At 40.3% G+C, this 19,464-nt stretch overlaps 1 protein-coding gene across 1 annotated transcript; it reads right to left on the reverse strand.

The window, feature by feature from the left end:
* Window positions 1-490: 490 nt before the first annotated feature.
* On the reverse strand, window positions 491-14,614 carry LOC309417190 (Y+L amino acid transporter 2-like; the record flags this gene model as incomplete). The annotated part of the gene is made up of 9 exons (XM_082014641.1): window positions 491-582; window positions 1,294-1,477; window positions 3,337-3,486; window positions 5,734-5,830; window positions 6,141-6,244; window positions 7,012-7,135; window positions 8,083-8,227; window positions 10,915-11,040; window positions 14,113-14,614. The coding sequence occupies 9 exons, from the start codon at window positions 14,612-14,614 to the stop codon at window positions 491-493; spliced, it is 1,524 nt and encodes a 507-aa protein (XP_081870767.1).
* Window positions 14,615-19,464: the final 4,850 nt, after the last annotated feature.

A 19,464-nucleotide genomic window follows, 5' to 3' on the forward strand; every position in this document is an offset into this window, starting at 1 on the left:
TGACTCAAAGCATGTCCACCAGTTTGAATTATGTATTTCTTACTTTGGCTAAAAATTTAGTTATATTTTCAGAATTACTCTGTGGCTTCTACTTCCCAACTCAGGTTTTGAATCTTGCAAATATCTGATCTGTCTTTTATTATATTTATCAATTGATTTCTTATGATTATGACTAAATCTAATACTTTTTATTACAATTTTGCAATTAATCTAATATTTAGCACTATCTACTAGTAAATGTTTGTTCATACAGTGCTTTATAGTTTCAAAATGTTACATGATAACTCACTATTAACAAACAGATTTATTTTTTTAAAATCCTGTAAAACAGAGTGGTTTATAAAACAAGCACAAATTAACAGACATCAAACTGATGCATAATACAATGGTTAGTGCTTTAATATAACTGAACACATGGGGAGAACTTCAGATGATAAAAATAGCTCCAGATAGAAAATGTCAATGTGCAACTCTCAATGTCAAGGCAACTCTATTTACTCTTAGCTGCTGTAGGTTCCATGTCTATGTCCAGGTCTGACAGAGCACAGTAGAAGAGCATCTGAACATATTTTGTTGTTGTAGCTGTAACACATAGAAAAAATGTGTGAGGCAAAGTTATAATATATCTTAGACAAATACATGGATTTTGAGGATTTGAAAGCACTACACAGATATTACAAAAATCTTAAAACACCTTAATCAATTGGATTAAGCATGTTATAAATAGCTAAAGGCAAAAGGAGCTCAATAATTAAAGAGAAAGTCTCATTTAATCAGACTTTCATCAATGTTTTCATTGTATTGTCAGATTGATAGCTCAGTTCCAACTGAATAAAAATATTAAAGTTTTGTGTTTCAAGATTGCCTGAAGTTGAGGAGGGGAAACTACACTTCAGGCCAATAATTAATTATTTCCTAATTTACGAAAGTTCATGGACTTCTCTGACTCAGACATTTCACTCCTTGAGCAGAAAGTGAAGCAACAGTGTCCTGGTATTTCTGCCTTCCAGTCTTGACAATCCTACATGGCTTTTATTGAACCAACATCTTGCAATGGCTCAACACCACAAATATTAGATGACCATATCTATCCACGTATTGGTCTGTTTTGTACAGGTATGCATGGTTTTGTTTTCAGGACCATGTGATGAAGGAAATTATCTCAGACATGCCATACACAGCATAGTAAAACTTCATAAGGAAAAAGGATTCTAGGAAAAATTATTCTTTCTCTCTTCTGACCAAACATTCAAAATTTTGTCATGCTGACTAGGACAAGATGATGTTGCTTACCAGAGAGCCACTGTAGACATTTAGGTCGTTTTTCCACTGGCAGATAGACTCCCAAATAATATGCAGGAATGCCTGAGAGGGCAATACCAATGCCAATAAGGGAATTGACTGTGTCACTGTAGAGAGGAACTATGACCAGGAAAAGGGAACACAAACAGTATACTACAGGGAAGAAGAGGTTAAGCTGTGGAGACAAAAAAAATTGCAAACATTTATTAAAACACGCAGTAAATATTCTATTGTTAGGCTTTGCAGATTAAAAATAGACAAGTCAATAATAACAATATCTATATGACTTCTAGGTACTGAATCTTTTGACTGCCTACAGTCGGTAAAATTTGCTAGCTTCTGTGTATGCTGCTGACAGCCTCTTATCTGGTACACACCTGGATATCTGACCATTTTGTTGTTTTCAGAGCTGCACCAGCTCAGTTCCTTTCCACATTAGTAAGAGATCAAGCTTTGAAAGCAGGACTTTAAACCTAAGCAGCACTGGCTAGTTTTCCCTCTAACTTCAATAGCAAATTTTTAATTGTAAGTTTCATTGGGAAGTAACGCAGCTAGACTTTCAGTTACTGCCTTGATGCTACAGAACTAACAGATTGACATACAACCATTTTGTCTGGGCACTTAACAAATATCATACCACAAATAAGGAAAGTTGCAATAGCCTCTTTATGGATTTACTTTTCATTAAAGTATTTTTCACTGGCTGTAACAATGAGCCTTCTCAAGACTCCAGGAGCTGACATTTGAATACTAGCTGAAAATCCTGGGAGTTTACTGGTATAAATATTTCTTTTTCCTTATAAAGTTTAAAAATGTAAGTTGATGAAAACCAACTGCTACATTTCAGAAAAGGAAAATGTATGCAGAGTTGTGACGTTGACTCAGCTGGCAAATGCTGATAGGAATTAAACAATCATTATTTATATTCTGACTCTAGTCCTTGCTTTAGTAGAGTCAAGAGCAAAACTGCCAATAAGGCAAGATTTAATCTTTATGTTCCACATATTTTGGCAGAGAGTTTGGAAATGAATTGTGAACATGCTTCAGGAAAATTTGGTCTGCTTTGGAAAAGTAGAACGTTTTCTAGCAGTAGGTGCTTAAGATATTTTACTCCTTTGTTTGAATCATGTTTTTTGTAATCAGAATGTTACACTTAAATGGGAAAAAATGTGTTGGTAAAAATGGTGCAGGAGGTTAGGACGCATAAGTGACAAGGAAGAAATATTGAGATCGGGTGTTAATTTGGTTTTCTCAAAATTTTTACTGCATGACTGCAGAGCCGAAATGCAGGTCATGGACCCAACAGTGTGCAGGGAAGCAGGAGCCAGTGCGTGGGTTTGTGTGCCTGGGAGGGGCTGTGGGTTTCCCTCCCTGCTTCCTGGACAATCACTGGATTAAAACTAGAAACAAGTTTTAGGTGCACTTTGTTTCTGTGCAGTCTCTGCAACCTAACTGATAGCCAGGTGCTCTTCTGCAATCAGTCATTAAACTTGCATTTTACTGTCTATGACCACTATGCAGTGGGAGGGAACACTCAAAACATATCTGGTTATTTAAGCTTTTTACCTTCTGCAGGAGCAGAATTTTTGGCATTTATGGGCTTTGGAGGGATTTTGCTGAATTTGTTAATTTGTATAAGTTTGATCAGCATGTCAACCTCTCTGGAGCCCCCATCACTAGTTCTGCTGAGGTCCACTGTGAACAATAGAAAAGGGGTTTGTTCCAGGATGAGCTAAGAACCCCAGGCATTTATGTATTCCTTATTTATTTTGAAATAAAGATAGTTATAAGGTTGAATGAAAGGAAAAAGAAATGGTAAATATCATTTCAACCTCACAGCAAAAGTACCAAAACAGATGTTCTTGTGGAAACTCAAATGGGTTTTGCTCCTTCATTCTTGTATGTTGAAAGGATTTCTATGGCTGATAAATAGTCTGTAACATAACTGGTAATGTTATGGTTGTGGTATTAAGGATCACATAAACATATGCATTAGCTGGCTTTTAGGGCTTGTTTCCTCTCTTGTTTACTTACTTTAATAGGCCGTGGTCTGTGTGGCTGAGTATATCTCAAATATATCAGTCCTGCAATAGACAGACCCACAAAGAGCCAGTAGTTGAAGCAGTAGTAATTAATGAGGAGGAAAACATCTTCCACAAGGAGATAAAGCAAAGTCATTAAGCCCTAGAGATAATAAAAACAAAGACTTTTTAATGTGAAAATAAAGACATCTTATAAAATAAAGAGGTAGTAAAGTTATAAAAGGGCCTATTTCCAGCATATTTGTCTGGAGTTGGGAGATCAGGTCCTTGCAGGAAGGATGTACCTAAAACTCTGAGAAATCTGAAAATATGTTGTGTGAAACACACTGGTATCTCTTAAACATATCAGCGAGGCCACTGCATTTGGCAGAAGAGGCCACCAGTGGGAAATCCTCCCAAGAAGGCCAGATGAGGAGCCGCAGATTTCTCCTCTATGGAAAAGGCTGTCAAGAAGCTTTCTGTAGGCAGCTGATGATCTGGATGGCTTTGTTTGGAAAGCAAACGTTTCATTTCGTTTCACTTTGGGGCTCTCACAGTCCACTCATGCACTGAGACCATTCGACTAAATTCTGTGGTATGCAGGTATACTATACTGCCTGCATGGAAAGACCTAAAATACCAGGAATTTAATGTTTGTTTTAACAGATGAGCAGAAAAGAATTCCACTGTGAAAAACATGAATGGTGGTGTATTAAGGAAATATAGCTCATCTTACTGGTGAAAACAGAATTCCTCTGAGAAGTGTACTCATGATGAGATTATAATTTTTAGTAAAATATTTAATGTCAAACAGCACCAGCATGATACTCTGTTAATAAACCATATGTAACACAGGGCAATGGAAGACACCAAATAAAATACATGTCCAAATAAACAGCAGCGAAATGCTTCTGAATGATTCCAACTTCTCTGTCCACATCCTCCCCCTTACTTTAATCTGTTAGATTTATGGATGATTTATTAAAATCATTTGCACTAATTCTATACCTTATGGGTCCTCAATTTTGCGTCAAAGGTTTCATTTGTACAGTGACACCAGGAAAAAGTCTGCCTATAGGCATCCACCGATAGGAATTTGAAGTGCTTTGCCACTCCTGTTTGTAACTAGAGTCCTAGAAAATCAGCCTACGGCAGGGCCCGAGAGATGCTCTTCCCATACACTTCTCCACTGACAGTCTAAAAACTCACATAAAGACATAAAAAACTCCTGTCTATACTGTTAAATATTTAGCTATTCTCTGTTTTCTAAGTAATGCCATTGTACTTACTCCTCATTAATATCGTTCAGAGAGTATATGAATGTGAATCAAGCCATTCATTGCATGTGAATCATGCCTGAGGGTCAGGATGCCATCCACAGGGACCTGGGGAAGCCCAAGGAATGGGCCTATGTGAACCCCATGAGGTTCAACAAGGCCAAGTGCAGGGTCCTGCACCTGCGTTGGGGCAACCCCCAGTATCAATAGAGGCTGCGGGATGAAGGCATTGGGAGCAGCCCTGCTGAGAAGGCCTTGGGGGTCCTCATGGATGAAAAGCTGGACATGAGCCAGCAATGTGCGCTCGCAGCCCAAAAGGCCAACTGCGTCCTGGGCTGCATCCAAAGCAGCATGGTCAGCAGGTCGAGGGAGGTGATTCTGCCCCTCTACTGTGCTCTGGTGAGACCCCACCTGGAGTCCTGCATCCAGCTCTGGAGCTCTCAGCACAGGAAAGACATGGACCTGTTGGCCCCCCGGAGGAGGCCACCAAAATGATCAGAGGGATGGAACCCCTCTCCTGTGAGGACAGGTTGAGAGAGTTGGGGTTGTTCAGCCTGCAGAAGAGAAGGCTCTGGGGAGACCTCATTGCACCCTTCCAGTACTTAAAGGGGGCTTATAAGAAAGATGGGGACAGACTTTTTAGCAGGGCCTGTTGTGATAGGACAAGGGGTAACGGTTTTCAACTAAAAGAGGGTGGATTTAGACTAGATGTAAGGAAGAAATTTTTTATGATGAGGGTGGTGAACCACTGTCACAGGTTGCCCAGAGAGGTGGTAGATGCCCCATCCCTGGAAACATTCCAGGTCAGATTGGATGGGTCTCTGACCAACCTGATGTAGCTGAAGATGTCCCTGCTCATTGCACGGGGTTTGGACTATATGACCTTTAAAGGTCCCTTCCAACTCTAACTATTCTATGATTCTATGATTCTCTTTCAACTGAAGAAACCTGCTCCAGACAAAATAACACCAACCCCCTAATCAGTGTTAGAAATTGTGGTCATTTGAGGAAGATGTCTCCAGTGCAGGAGAAGCCTGGGAGAAAAATTGGTCTGAGAAGAGGTGTTGGTGTTGTACTCCCCAGGTCAAACCCCGGGCTGTCCAGGGCAGGCACGGGGCTGGGCTGTCACTTACATTGAAGAGGAGAGCAGGGACTGGTGTGAAGCACTTTATATGAATCAAGCTCAGGCTGTCAGGGAGGTGTCCTTCCCTGGCTCCAACATAAAAAAGCCTGAAAACAAGAGTAAGAAACAACAACCAGATGGTGAGCCAAGGAATAGCTTCTTGCTTTCTGACAAAGGCAGCATTAATTCTTTTATTACTCTATTGTAAATGCTGCTCTCTTCTCAAGTCACTTTAGTTTATCAGTTGGTGCTCATCATGAGAAGATATGTCAGATTGTTATTATCCTTCTATCATAAGTGAACAACTTGACATGGCAAAAATTAACTGTGTCACTTCTACAATGCAATAGTAAAGAATGGAGATTAATAATAAATTATTCCTTTTCAATTATTTAAAAAATATGTTGTATTTCATACCTGGATGCGGCAATTATTGACGAGTTTAAGCCACTATAGCAAGACATGGCCACTGCTACAGGAATTATCCACTTAGCATAACTAAGGGTTTCACTGCCAAATGTCTGTAACAGAAAAAGAAAATAATATTGAGGCCCGTTATGTTAAGCATATGGACAATTCTGAGAAATTCTCATGAAAACAACCAGCCCAAATATAGTGCCATAGCCCATGTTTTCTTACGATACCTGATAAGGCCTTGGGAAATCAGAATTTGGAAAAACTGAGCAGTATCAAAATAAAAATGGCAGATACATTAAAAAAAAAAAGATTTAAAAAGAATTTCTAAGCCTAGATCAAGTTAATGAGATACAAGAAGATGATGTATTTGCTTTAATGTATTCTGACAAAGCCTGACTGTAGTAATCCACAAGTTGTAATTGTGCTTTTGTATACAATATTGATAAGGTTTTAAAAAGCATTTCACTGCACATTTTTGTGTTGAAAATACGGCTGTGATCCTGCAGCATTAAACATCACACACGGAACATTAGAATGATAGCAAAAAACCCTGGTTCTTAAACCACCCAAACTTTCCATAGCTCTTTGTCAGTCTGGCCCTGGCAAAAGCATCTTCTGCAATGAAGTACTGTTAGGAGCAGGATTTACAGAGTGTATAAGAGGATTTCACAAGAGCAGATTTATTGGACATACCCTTTATATGCATCTTCTAATATACTGATACTCCTACATGAAAACAAAGTTTAAAACAAAGCAACAACCTTCAGCATAGAAATATTTCAGTCGTTTTGCCAAGGAGAATGCTACCTGAGAGTCTTCTGCAGCATCATCCATACAGTAGCTTTTGGCTTAATTATTCTATACAACTTACCACAGCCACTGCATCACTTGTGAGGAGAGCTGACATGTCCAACACTACGTAGTATGCTATATTAGTCAGCAAGTAAATAACAGTCACAATAGGCATTGAAATTGCAATAGAAAGAGGTAGATTCCTGCAAAAGGAAAAAGGCAAAATTATTTCATGTTCTTTGAATAAGGAATATTTAAATAGAAGATTGTTCCCAAATTCAAACATTTGTGAATGGATACCTCCATCACTTTTTGTAGTCCATTATTTTGTAAACATGGGGTTACAAATAATGTGCAGCCATGCGTAGAACAATTCCATAAGCAGCTTAGTTGGCTGCTTGTGGGTCTGTCACAAGTTTTAGAGAAAAAACACAGATTTATACTTGTAAATTGTATATATTGTCTTTTCTATGAAGCAATTTAAGCAATGAGACTTAAATGCACAATTAGGTGTTTTTATGATCGTAGCATTTTTTTCCTGACTCATAACCTATGTATGTCCCAAGACGCCTCAGTCTGAGGAGGTGACACACACCACTCGCATTGGGTGGACATCCCTACAGAGGGGAGGAGATGATATTTCTAGTGCTACTGTGGACTTTTAAATTTTTACTTAACCTTTCATCTTTAGTAAAATTAAACATTTTTCCTATAAACAGTAATGCTGAAGATCACATGATAAAACAGCATAAACTGGAAAACAAATTAGTCTTAGTCTACTGGTGGAAAATAAAATAACTGTTCTATCTCACTAAAAAGAAATAGGGAATTTTAGAGAGCTAGATGGACCCACACTTTTCCCTGTTTCCAGCAGGGACTTATTCTCCTCCTTTAAAAATTCTGGCCTAAAGTGGAAGGTTTAAAATACATACATGCAGACAAACGATTTATTAGTGTGATACGACTGGTGAGTGAGGACAATAATCAGGAAGAGTTTGCATACGTACTACTTCTCTCAAAAAGAAGGAGGTTTTTGTAGAGAAAATAGCTTGACTAATTTCCAATCAGAAACAAATACAGAGCAGCCTGTTGGGCCATCACCTGTCTTACCAGGACACTTCAGCGATTCGAAGGAAAAGCACCCGTTTACCTCTCGGGGTTCTGCATTTCCTCGGTGACGTAGTTGAGTGTGTCCCATCCCGAGTAGGAAAAGAGGGCAGAGTAGAGAGCCAGCGCGATCATCCCCGGGTTGGTTGCCGAGCCCTCGAACGGAGCTCTCAGGTTTTCCGTTTCCCCTGTACACGTACAGGTACCAATTGCCTATTACTTTCCAAGGATTACGACATAGAAGGACATTGCGCTACAAGTCTCAGCTAACCAAAAGGAAATAAAAACCCACTGCATCCGGGTTTCATTACTATTTCTAAAAGAGCAAAGCTTTATATTTTCACTTGACAAATAGGAAAGTTTCAGTCAGACGTTAAGACAAGCTACACTTGTACAGAGACAGGGCAGAAGGTGTTTTCCTGTGTTTGTTATTTGGATGCGACTTGTGTAATTCTACCAGAATTCATGGCGTTCTTGCCTGCTGGCATTGCTGTCTAGCCCACTGAAGGAGGTGTCAGCCAGGCAGAGGCAGCTGGGAAACCCAATTTCAATTCCTGAATCTGTCTTTCATTTCTTCCTCATATCTGTGCTTTCATTTTCACCAGATGAATTAGTGGCCAATGTAGGGGGAACTCCTGGAAGCATGGTTCTCGGTGGGATACTCTGCCCCACGAAGGTGTTCCCCAAAATTATGAGAGGAGACCTGGAAAATCTTTGCTTTCAAAATTCTTCTCTAGTTTAGCTCAATCGGTTGAGAGGACAACCTGCGGAATGCTGCAAAATAGATGAAATGTTAATGAAACTGCAGGAGCCTTCACTGCGATTCTCGAAAGGGGAAGAAAGGCCTTACTGAGTTTGCAGAAGGAAAGTCAACTCTCTAATATAAATGAAAGTGGGTTTAAGTGTTAAGGAAGACAGAAACATGCTGAAACCTCTATTAGGGAAGAACGTAAAGTCTTTGTTCTAAAATGAAACATCTTCACCCTGTGGTTAAACCAAGCAGTTTATAGATACCACAAAAGCAATTCAATCTTTGAAGAGCAGCAACTACCAGGAGACTACTTGAACCGAGGAAGGTGAACCTATGAGACGTACATACGCTTTGGGGAAGAAAATGTTTGGAAGGAAAAAAAAAAAAAGAGAAATCCAAAAGGACCAAGAAAAGCTTTTTTTACTAAAGACGGCTCATATTCAAAATCAGATATCAAAATCAAAATCACGGTGTTTTAAAACAAGAGGCATATCTGAACACATCAGAAGGAATACAGCAGGGCTAAAACGACGTAACTGTTCTTTTTGTTAAAGCAGCTGCTGAGTTTAAAACAGTGCATTGACCCGATCACAGCTTCCTCCAGAAGTCTACATCATTCCTCCTCCCAGTCCTTTCTGCATTGAAGTGCTTGGCTCTGCTTAAACAAAGTGGAGACGAGACCTTTACCACCACTAAAAGCCCTCAGCATTTTGCGTTCCTCATGAAAACGTTTCCTCTCCGCCTTTACCCCCCCGGCCCCCCTGAGCAACGCAAAGGATCTGGCGTGGGTTATGTGGATGGAGAAGAAGAGGGAACGGCCCCTGGGCCAAACCGCACCGTGGCAGCTGCCTGCCAGTGGGTGGGCTGGGAGTTTTGAAGGAGTCCGTTCGAAAGCACAGATTTGTGCTTTCAAATTTGTGACTGTGGGGACAGGGCAAAGCTGCTAGAGGGGTGAACATCACGGACTCACACCTTTGCAAAACTGCATCAGCTTTATGAGGGGAACTACTCCTTCATGTAACGGTGGCCCTTAAGCAATGCTTTTCCTCTGCATCTCCACATTCCTGCCCTTAGGACTGGGTTCCTTTGTTAGGTTTCTTTAGACTTGAACAAACCGGTGACAGCTGACATGCAAGGAAAATGGCTAAACAGAAAATCTCTCTTAAAGTCTGGTGTAGCTTTACAGCGTAACAGCTGATGCATTAGAACCGCAGCCAGGGAGAGGAGAAGGCCAGCAAACATGGAAAAGCAAGCACACGCGTTAGGGTTTATAAGTAGTTTCAGCAGGAGAAAAAGCCAATTTCTAAATCAAAGAGGGAAAACTATTTTAACTGAATAAAGCTACAATAGCTATTTACGAATTTAATGGGAAAGGAAAATGAAGAAACCTTAGTAACTAAGCAACAGAACTAGAGTTGGATGAGACTTCACTGTACCAGCGACCCAAATTAATAAACCCAAATTTACTGCTATATGCAAAGATCAGAGGTAGCAACAGAATAAACTAGTCTCCAGCTTTTCAGCGTGCTCAGTTCTGTCTAGTTACTGCTGATGCAGGGCGGCTCATCCGTCCCGCGACGCCTTACGGCACCGCGGTGAGTCACGGGACGGCAGCATGGCTTCCTTCCAGGAGCACGGCCGCCCTCTCACCCACGAAGGAAAGGCCGGATTCCTCCCGCCGCTCGCAGGGCGCTGCCACGGGCAGGGCAGGGAGCGCGGGGGGGAGGAGCAAATGCGAAGGACGTGTCCGGCAATTTCGGCCGTGCTGTCCTGTCACAGGACAAGTAGCAAGACCAGCCTTTAACAAGCACGAGTCAGAGACACCGAGGCTGACTAAGCTTGTAGGCACTAACCTGATGTGAATTCAGCTGCTATTTGCTATTCAGCCTGAGCAACGCAGGTCTTGGTGTGTGTTGGTTTGCCACAATAAGTGTAGAAGAATAATTAAACCCCTATTCCTTCAAAAGCCATACAATTCCTTTAATCTTCCTATGGCAGACAGGTTTTTCCAGAATAAATAACAATTCGTATGTAAGTCTTAAGGAGTCTGATCTTCCTGCGCAGATTTTGAAACTCATACAGGGTTCATTTTTAAGAATTTAAGTAAATGAAAAATATTCTTACCTTTACCAATTTTGTAAAGGCCAACAGATATCACCAAGATAAGAGCCATAACTTTTGCATACGTGAAAACATCTTGTACACGGGTTCCCCACTTCACATTAACGCAATTAATAAATGTTAAGGAGCCTATAAAGAAAAACAATATGCATGAGAGGAGCACTGATATTTTACAACACATAAAGCACATTCCAAATACATCCTTCCAGATACCACCCCTCTTTCAAGAAATAAAACAAAACCAAATTTCACCATTTCAGGACCACATAGATTTATTAAAATGAATGAAATATCTCATTTAAAAGTTACACAACAGTTTTTTGGAGGATACTGTTTTCATGACAGTAAGAAAGACAAAACACATCAGATTCTGAATTTTAGGGCTAACTCCTGCTCCTTTTAAATAATCTTTAAATTTTATTAAAGCCAGCAGAGTTGCTTACATGCAGAAAGTGAGATTTCTCTAAATCTTTTAGTTGCACTGAAGTTTTTCCTGAAGTTCCACCTGCTGATTTGAGCTCTAGTCTACGTACAGAGTAAGGACAACTTCTGCACCAAAAAGTTTGGACGCGGTTGAGAAGATACTGGATTGAGCCAGGCCAGCACGCTGTTACTCTGAGCCCATGGCTTGGGTGCTGTGCCATTCACATTTTGACCCCAAGTCTGAAGATTACAGAAGTACTTACTTACAGAGTTCTCTCAAGCCTCAATTTTGACAGAATCTAATAGAAATAACAAAGTAGTGCGGTTGCAGAGAGTGGGCGAAATCAACTCATTCTCCTTTTCTCCTTCTGCCATACTCTTTGCGTTCAGTTTTGTTGCAGAAGTTAAACCCCGGTGAGCGCGTCAAGCGCTGTGATGCTCAGCTGGCGCCAGGTCCAGCGGGGGGCCAAGCCGCGCGCCCAGCTCCCCTCGCTCTAGCACGCACACACACGGCATCATGGGCAACTGACCTCGTCTTGCAACTCCATAACTCAAACCAGAGGCAGGTGAGGAAAGGAAAGGGTACACATGGGTAGCAGGTATGAAGCCCAGCTGCTGGAGAAGACAGCAGGCCAAATGTGGCATGGGCGGTCCAGAGCGCTCTCAAGCATGGATCAGAATGAGCTATTTTGTTGGTCTTTCCTTCTGTTTTTTTTTTTGACTTGCCTATAGTCTACACTTCATTTTTGAAAGGAAGAAAAAGGATTTTGTCATGATTAAAATGAAAACCATTTAGAAACCTTTCTATAAAGGAGGGAAATCAGCATCCAACCACAGATGCTCACACAGAACTTGCCTTCATTATCATGAGCGACTCTGCGTATTTAACAGAGTGTCCTGTCAACTGTCAAGGCAATAACAGATCTATTTACAGAAACAGGACTGATTTGCCCCCATTATTTCCTACTAATATACCAACAGAGACAGATTTTTTTTTATTCTGGTATTAAAAAAAAAAAAAACCACCCCAAAAGGTTATATAATAATGGTTCATGCCTATTGTCAGGTTTGAATATAATTTTAAACCTGTCTGTAAATCATGACTTCTGTAAACCTTGCTCTAGTAAATGCAGCATATACATTGAAATAACATTTTATGTGCTATAGTTTAGAGTATCCCCTTAGCAGAACTTAGTAGAACCGTATACCTCTTTCTTAAAAGTACAGTGGTCTATATCAGTAACTGTCAGAATAATAGGTCTATGTCTTGAAAATTATAAAGTAAGTGTTGACAGAATTTTTTAGTACTGAACATTTAGGAGCCATTTGTGATGCTATAAAGTGCTATTTGAAACACTGCAAAGGATATGTTCACTGCATGTGTATATGACACATAACATGTAACATGTGCTGCAGAGTACAGTTAAATTCAAGGCAATGGGATCTTGCCATGGAATTCCCAGGAAATTCTAGTAAATATACATATTTAAGTAAGTTCTCTCCATTATGCTGGGGAAGTGCCAATTAAATCCATGCTCCTGAGCCTTATCAAAATTGTTCAAGCTAGGAACAAATGTGCTATCTGACACCGCTAAATCCCCTATCACAGTTAATATAATACACTGTAATTTTCCCTGCAATCTGGGCTGTTACTCAAAGTGCTAAGCCTAGTCAGCGGTGAGGCAACTAATTTGCCGTATGAGAAAGCAGCGGCAGCCAGCGACACCTGGGGCATCAGCTCCGAAATCAGAGGTGCTGGAGCACACAGCTCAAATCTTCACATGAAGACTACGGCAGGAATAACTAAGAACCTGAAGCCTTAAAGAATCACCAGCATTTGAAGACTGCTTCTCTTAAATGTTAGGATTTCACGAGGTGCACCTAGAACACCAGGAAAAGAAATTTTGGTCTAATAAATAACTGCTTTCCTGTGCAAGTGGAGAATTTCAGCTGACAAAGTCTTTTGGAATAGGGTTAGTTGCATTTTAGGCTGCTGAGTGGTCATGATACAGGTCTCAAGTTCTACCATGGAGACATTTCCAGAAGTGAACTTCCTCAGCACCACAGTGGCAAGAGTCAGAGGTCTACAGAGAAAACACCTCAGAATTGTCAGTATACATTACATTATCTTGAGTTGAAATTACTTATCCTTTTGGAAGCTTTTGCTGAGTTGTACAATTTAAGTTGTTTTTAAAAGATCATGCTATAGCACAGCCTAAAAGGAACTCATACTCCATCTTGACAAATCCACGTTTATAAGGAAAAGAATCTGAGTGCAGTTCATCCACTGGAGGACAGATTTGTAACGCTTAACCCTGTGGTCACCTAAGACATACAGTCACAACAAAGTAAACTCTATGGAGTTTCTGATTGCATTACACAATTTTTCTAGAGACATAGAAATATGAATACTCCTTCATATTAGGCGGAGTATTTTTAATTCCATAAGAATTTTAAGATTTTTGTTCATTTTTTGTGATTTGCAAGAAATAGGGGAGAGAGGATGGGGACCAAATGCAGTCTGTATTTAGAGATATATTTATCTTTGATCAGCAGTCATAATTTCCCCCAGACGAATTGTTGTAATTCTCCTGTCCCATCTAATAATCCTAGCCCCAAATAAAATCCATCCGAGTAAAAGATTATTAGTTCCTAAGAACGTGTTTTACAGAGGCAGTAATTATTTTCACAGAAGGTGAAGAAACAGAAATTCAGGAAAAACCCTATGGGCACCTACAATTACAGTTCTTGACTTCTAGGAATCATAACTTTACTTACAAATACAAGCAGCTGCAATCAACCTGACTGCATCATACGGCGGCTCACAATGAGGAAAAACTGGTTGAACAATATAGTTAGCAAACGTGATTGCTATCACTGCCTGGGTCGTTGGTTCGATAATTAGCAAGGAAGACCACAGTCTGATGAAGGCCACAAAGGCACCAAATGCTTCCAGGATATAGGCATAACTGGCTCCAGATTTAATGATGGATGTTCCCAATTCAGCGTAACACAAAGCTCCAAAGAGCGAAAACATCCCACCAAGTGCCCAGATGACTAGAGAGAGTCCGTAGGAAGCACTGTACATTAAAACACCTCTGGGTGATACAAATATCCCAGAGCCAATCATGTTCCCTACGATTAAAGAAACTCCATTTAGTAATGTGATTTCTTTTTTCATCTGCATTTTTTCACTTGTGTCTGCCATATTGTCCTTTTCAGCTCTTCCATTCTTAGTTTTTGGTTTTTTATTGCAGCGTATTCGCCAGGGGACTGGCATCCTCAGCTACCATTACCTGAAAACAAGAGGAGAGAACATCTTTTGTAATACACATGGCATCAGAGACACAGGTAAGATAAGTAGAATACAAGGCATAAAAGGTACAAAGAGCCATTATTTTATAGATCCTGAATCTTTCACAAACTCTGAGTTCACTTGTATTATTTATCTTGAATTGTAATTCTACGTTATGTTACTGAACTTATCTTAGGGAAAAAAGAGACATTGTACCCCTGGAAACATGTTTTAATACAGCTGGAGTGCCTCACACAGGTATACTTCTCCCTGAATATTGCTCTCATCCCAGGAAGAACTTTACTTCATTATTACTTGTTTCATCAAATCACATCCATCTGAAAATTATCTGCTGAGGAACAGAAGAGAAAAGAGAGAAAAAGGTACTCAAGAACTCCAGCCTCAGGATATTAATGTTAACGTTAAGATTAAAAAAAAAGAGCTTTAGCCATTCCTAGAGATGAGATTGCTGCTGCAGTGAATAATGCAGGTTGTTTAGTTATTAACCTCACTTGACTTCTGGGTAGAAGCCACTAGCATGCATAAGGATTGAGTTTTGAACACGCTGTTCCTGGAACCCTTTTGTATCAGGGGGTCCAACAAAACACGACTGTAAAGGCTTCCCACTCCGGTGCTCACAGGGCAGCATCCAAGTACGCTGGCTGCTGGGAAAAATGACGTAACTGCATAGCTGCATCGATACATCATCCCTGTGCACACATCGCACCCCTCCGGGGCCGAGGTCCTCGGGGATGGGGAAGGGAAATGTAACAGCTGGGAGTACAGCAACTGCCTCAGTTCTTTGGTCCTGCTGACTCACAACGATGCTTACCTAGAACAATGGCCTTTTTTGGTGCCTGTCTCAAAAGAAAAAATTATTTCTCCTTCCCTTTCCCCCTCCACACACGCTCTAAAACACTTCCACAGAAAAATTCCTCAAAATCCTATGAGCTAAAGCTAAGTTCTCTGAGTAGAACAAAGCTCCTCCACACTACACTGTCCAAAAATATTTGATGGCAAATTTATGTTGTTAAAATGTGGGTCAATGGCCAGTTTAAAACAAAAAATCTGCCTTCCCCAAAGTTCCTGAAAGGTTTGCTTTCCTTTGTAAAGTATGCCTGTTTTAGCAGCCTTGAATAATTTAAAATTATATGTGTTCTTTTCCATCTTTTTTTGGTTCAGTTTCCCTATTGATCAAGTAACTAATGAGGCCTGATGAGGATTAAAGATTAAAAGATATCAAGCTCTCTTTAAAGATTAAATGCTTTTCTCATCCCAATGGCACTTTCTCTAACCACAGGAGCACTATGGGAACGCTGGAGTAAAGTTAAATATTAATTCTTGCCACAGGTGTTCAAGTGTGACTGCTGAGTCTCCCATCTTTTACTGATCTCCTCTTCACACACGGGTGACTCCTCTTACTTCCCACTTTGTCCCTCTAAGAATAAAAAACATCACCTTGGTCTGGGGAGAGGAATTTCAGGCACCCAATACACCAGTCATGTATCTTCCTTAAAATCCCTGATAAGCATTCCCAGTTTCCTACCAATAACACAATTTTTCTGATTGTGTGAAAGAAAGGAAGGGGGGAAAAAGTCACACCCCACCTCAACTGAAACATGAGCTAATACTTCCAGAACCTCCTGGCTCTGTTTCCGCTCTCCATGGCTGCCAGAATCCCCCTCCCGTGACCGCAGCTGTCCAGAGAGCCCATCAGGACAGCAACATGCTTAGAAGTGTGGGCAGAACTCTGTATTAATATTATTTTGTCAGCAGATCTGATTTAAAATCACCTTGTGTTTTTTGTGCCTGATCTGGGAATTTTTTTTTTTTTTTTAAATTTGTATTTTTAAATATGGGTCATTCACAGCTCTGACTCTGAGCCAAAATGCACAAACGTTTAAGGCGGTACAGCTCAAAGTGAGTGAGGATTTAAAATGCAGCTGTTCCCGAGGCGATACGAACGTGGAGCTATGCAAGTAGTGTTCAAAAACAATGGCTATCAGTTTTCCTGAAATGAAGTCTCACTGATAAATGAGATAAAGTTATTTTCCTGTAAAGCAGGATACATAATGCAACTGGTAGGTGGTCACTAGTACAGGTACTTCCGTCCATGATATCAAACCTGAACTTTGATGTCTAGTGCGGATGACCTGGTAGCGAAAGGGAATTTGAGCACTGGCAATGCTACTTGAGTCTGGTAGAACTTTTACAATTTGTAGCTTTCATGAGAGCACAAAAGATCAAATTATTTTCTTAAGTAACACAATGTTTTGCACATTTTTTTCTTCTCTCTTATACTAACAAAAGATTATTTCAGATCTCTAAAAATGTGTAACCAGAGCTGTGTAGGGAAATCTACCTTTCATAAATAAGTGATTGTGGATGAAACCATTTTGAAAGAAAAACAACTGGAAGAAGAAAGAGTTCAAACTTCTGCACTTTGAGAGATGTCATGTTAGCAAAACTTTTAACCAGAACCTGAATTAAGTCCATGAATAGGTACAGCCTGAGAATCAAAGGATGAGATTCAGTTTCCATAACCAAGATGTGTAACCTCACCATAGTTAAAATATCCCAATGTATATCAGCTGAAAATCTGCAAGAAAGTAGGAATTTGAGAAAAAAATCTTTTAAACAGTTTCTGCCTGTCCTGTCTCCCCCTCCCCCCCACCCCCCAAGCCAAAAGCCATATTCCCACTAGCTTTGACAGTGCACTGATTTCATTCAGTGGGGTCACAATGTTGAAGTTGTTACTGATTTCTTTGTTCAGGACTATGTCTTCCTTAATCAAACAAGCTTTAACTGAGGCAGGACTCATGGTAGTCCTTAGCAAAGTCGTCATGCTATTAAGAAAATTAGTGGAATACAGGAAATAGTCTCCTGGATGGATCTTCCTGTATAACAGCAAAAGGAGAAGAATTTTTTGTCAAATGTATAAAGAATTTGCTGCTGTTACAATCCAGGCAGTGATGAAAAAAATTTGAGGATAAGCCCAACGCCTGTTGCCACAGCCTAACCCTTTCCCTCATTTATAGCTTCTGCTATTTTGTTCCTCCTGAACCTAGCCCATAGTGCTGCCCTGCTGTCATCACTGTCACTTCAACCTCATCCTACCATCTGCCCTTTCTGGGACATCACTGCTGCTTCTGCCTTGCACTGGTGTGCCAAAAAGCTTAAGCTAAGAAGCCTAGCTGTTCAAGCATGACTCTCTTCTCTGTCATATGGGCTTGTCTGTAGGTCACATTTTGAGGGTGCAGATAATCCAAGTAAAAGCCAGTACTAACTACGGTCTGGGAGGGCTTACATGCTGGGGACAACCACCAGAGCTGTCACAAGTTGACGCCTTGCTGGGGGATGGCCATTTGCAGGTGGAAAATCCTGTATTATAATAGATAACAAATACTTATGGTGAATCCTCTAGCAGAGAGGAATTCAAAGTGGCTTCCTGAAATGGAAAGATTTAATTTATGCAGTAATTAAAAAAGGCAGGTTCTTTGCGTTCTGGCATTCTGCTTTAGCATGGTTGGGTATTTAAAGGCTAACCCTACTGCAATAATAAAACTCTATGGCATCAAAAATATAAGTACAGGTATTTTAGCAGCTCTTGTGTATGACGTCTGAAGAACAAGACATAAAATCTTCCTGACATGAAGGAAGGTCCCTGCTCACTTGGTCCTCATGGACTGTGACAAGCAGAAAGAGCTATTGCTCTCTGGAAATCAGAGATTCAGGCAGGCATCAACATGCCGATGTGCCTCAGAGGCTGCAGCAGGCTAAATGAGACGGGCGTTGTGTCAGCAAGTCATCCCTACCACTGAACTCCAGAACCCTGTTTTCACGCAGGTCCTGCTCTTCCTTAGGGCCTTCCTCAACAAATGGAGAGAGATTTTCCTCTCTGAGAAAAAGCAGATTGCCTTGAGAGCACAGACAGGCAGAATGGCCCTAAAACCTTTGCAGTCTCATGTTTGCCTCCCAGCTGTGTGCACAACGAGCAACAGAAAGGAACTTGTAGACCGACACCCGAGAAGTTAAGGAAAACAATAAAACCGTATACAGGTAATTCTCAATAGCTCATTTTTTAGTCAAGCCACTGCCAGAAGTCATATAGAAAAGCAAAGGAAGAAAGGACAGCTTGGTAGCAGTTGAAAACCAAAGTTGAAATCAAAGACAGTTCTTCCATAAATTAGTGCAGGACTGGTTTGGCAGGGCAGGATTTTCTCAGACACTTCCCATCCTTCGGGGATCTACAGTCTCATGAGTGATTACCTCCTTCTTGAGGAGGTAATTAATCTTTGCCAAATGATTAAGCAGGGCTTGTTCAGGGGTTATGGAAGTGTGACATCTTATGAACTGCTCCATAGATTTCCAGAGGGATCAAGCTGCCTCTATTTGTTAGGACATTTTGAAATTCCCAGTTTTTAACTCACCAAATACTAGTAAATAAATCAGAGGATCTCTCTCAGAGACCAAATATTGTTCCCTTTAGCAGATTTCCTTGGAAACTGAGGGCATTTGGAAAGTTGTCTCCTAGCAAAGATGTTGCAACATGCTGGATGTCAAATTTAATCCTTAATATTATTTCAGATAATTTCATGGCCGTTTCTTTAGGTGATTGTTGTCTACTGTCACATAATTTCTCAATAATGAAAGTCTGCTATGCCATCAATGAACATAACAAAGTCAAATCAGGCAATGGAACTGATAAAACACCAATATTTTCTAGTTTCAGTTAGAAAATGAATGACATTAAGGCTGACATTTAAAAACAAAATCTAGCATATTTTAATTATGTTTGTATTAGAAATCAATATATGTGGAGAAAACCATTTTAA

The sequence above is a fragment of the Phaethon aethereus genome (assembly GCF_964289735.1).
Source record: "Phaethon aethereus genome assembly, chromosome: 2".
In the NCBI taxonomy this organism is placed as follows: domain Eukaryota; kingdom Metazoa; phylum Chordata; class Aves; order Phaethontiformes; family Phaethontidae; genus Phaethon; species Phaethon aethereus.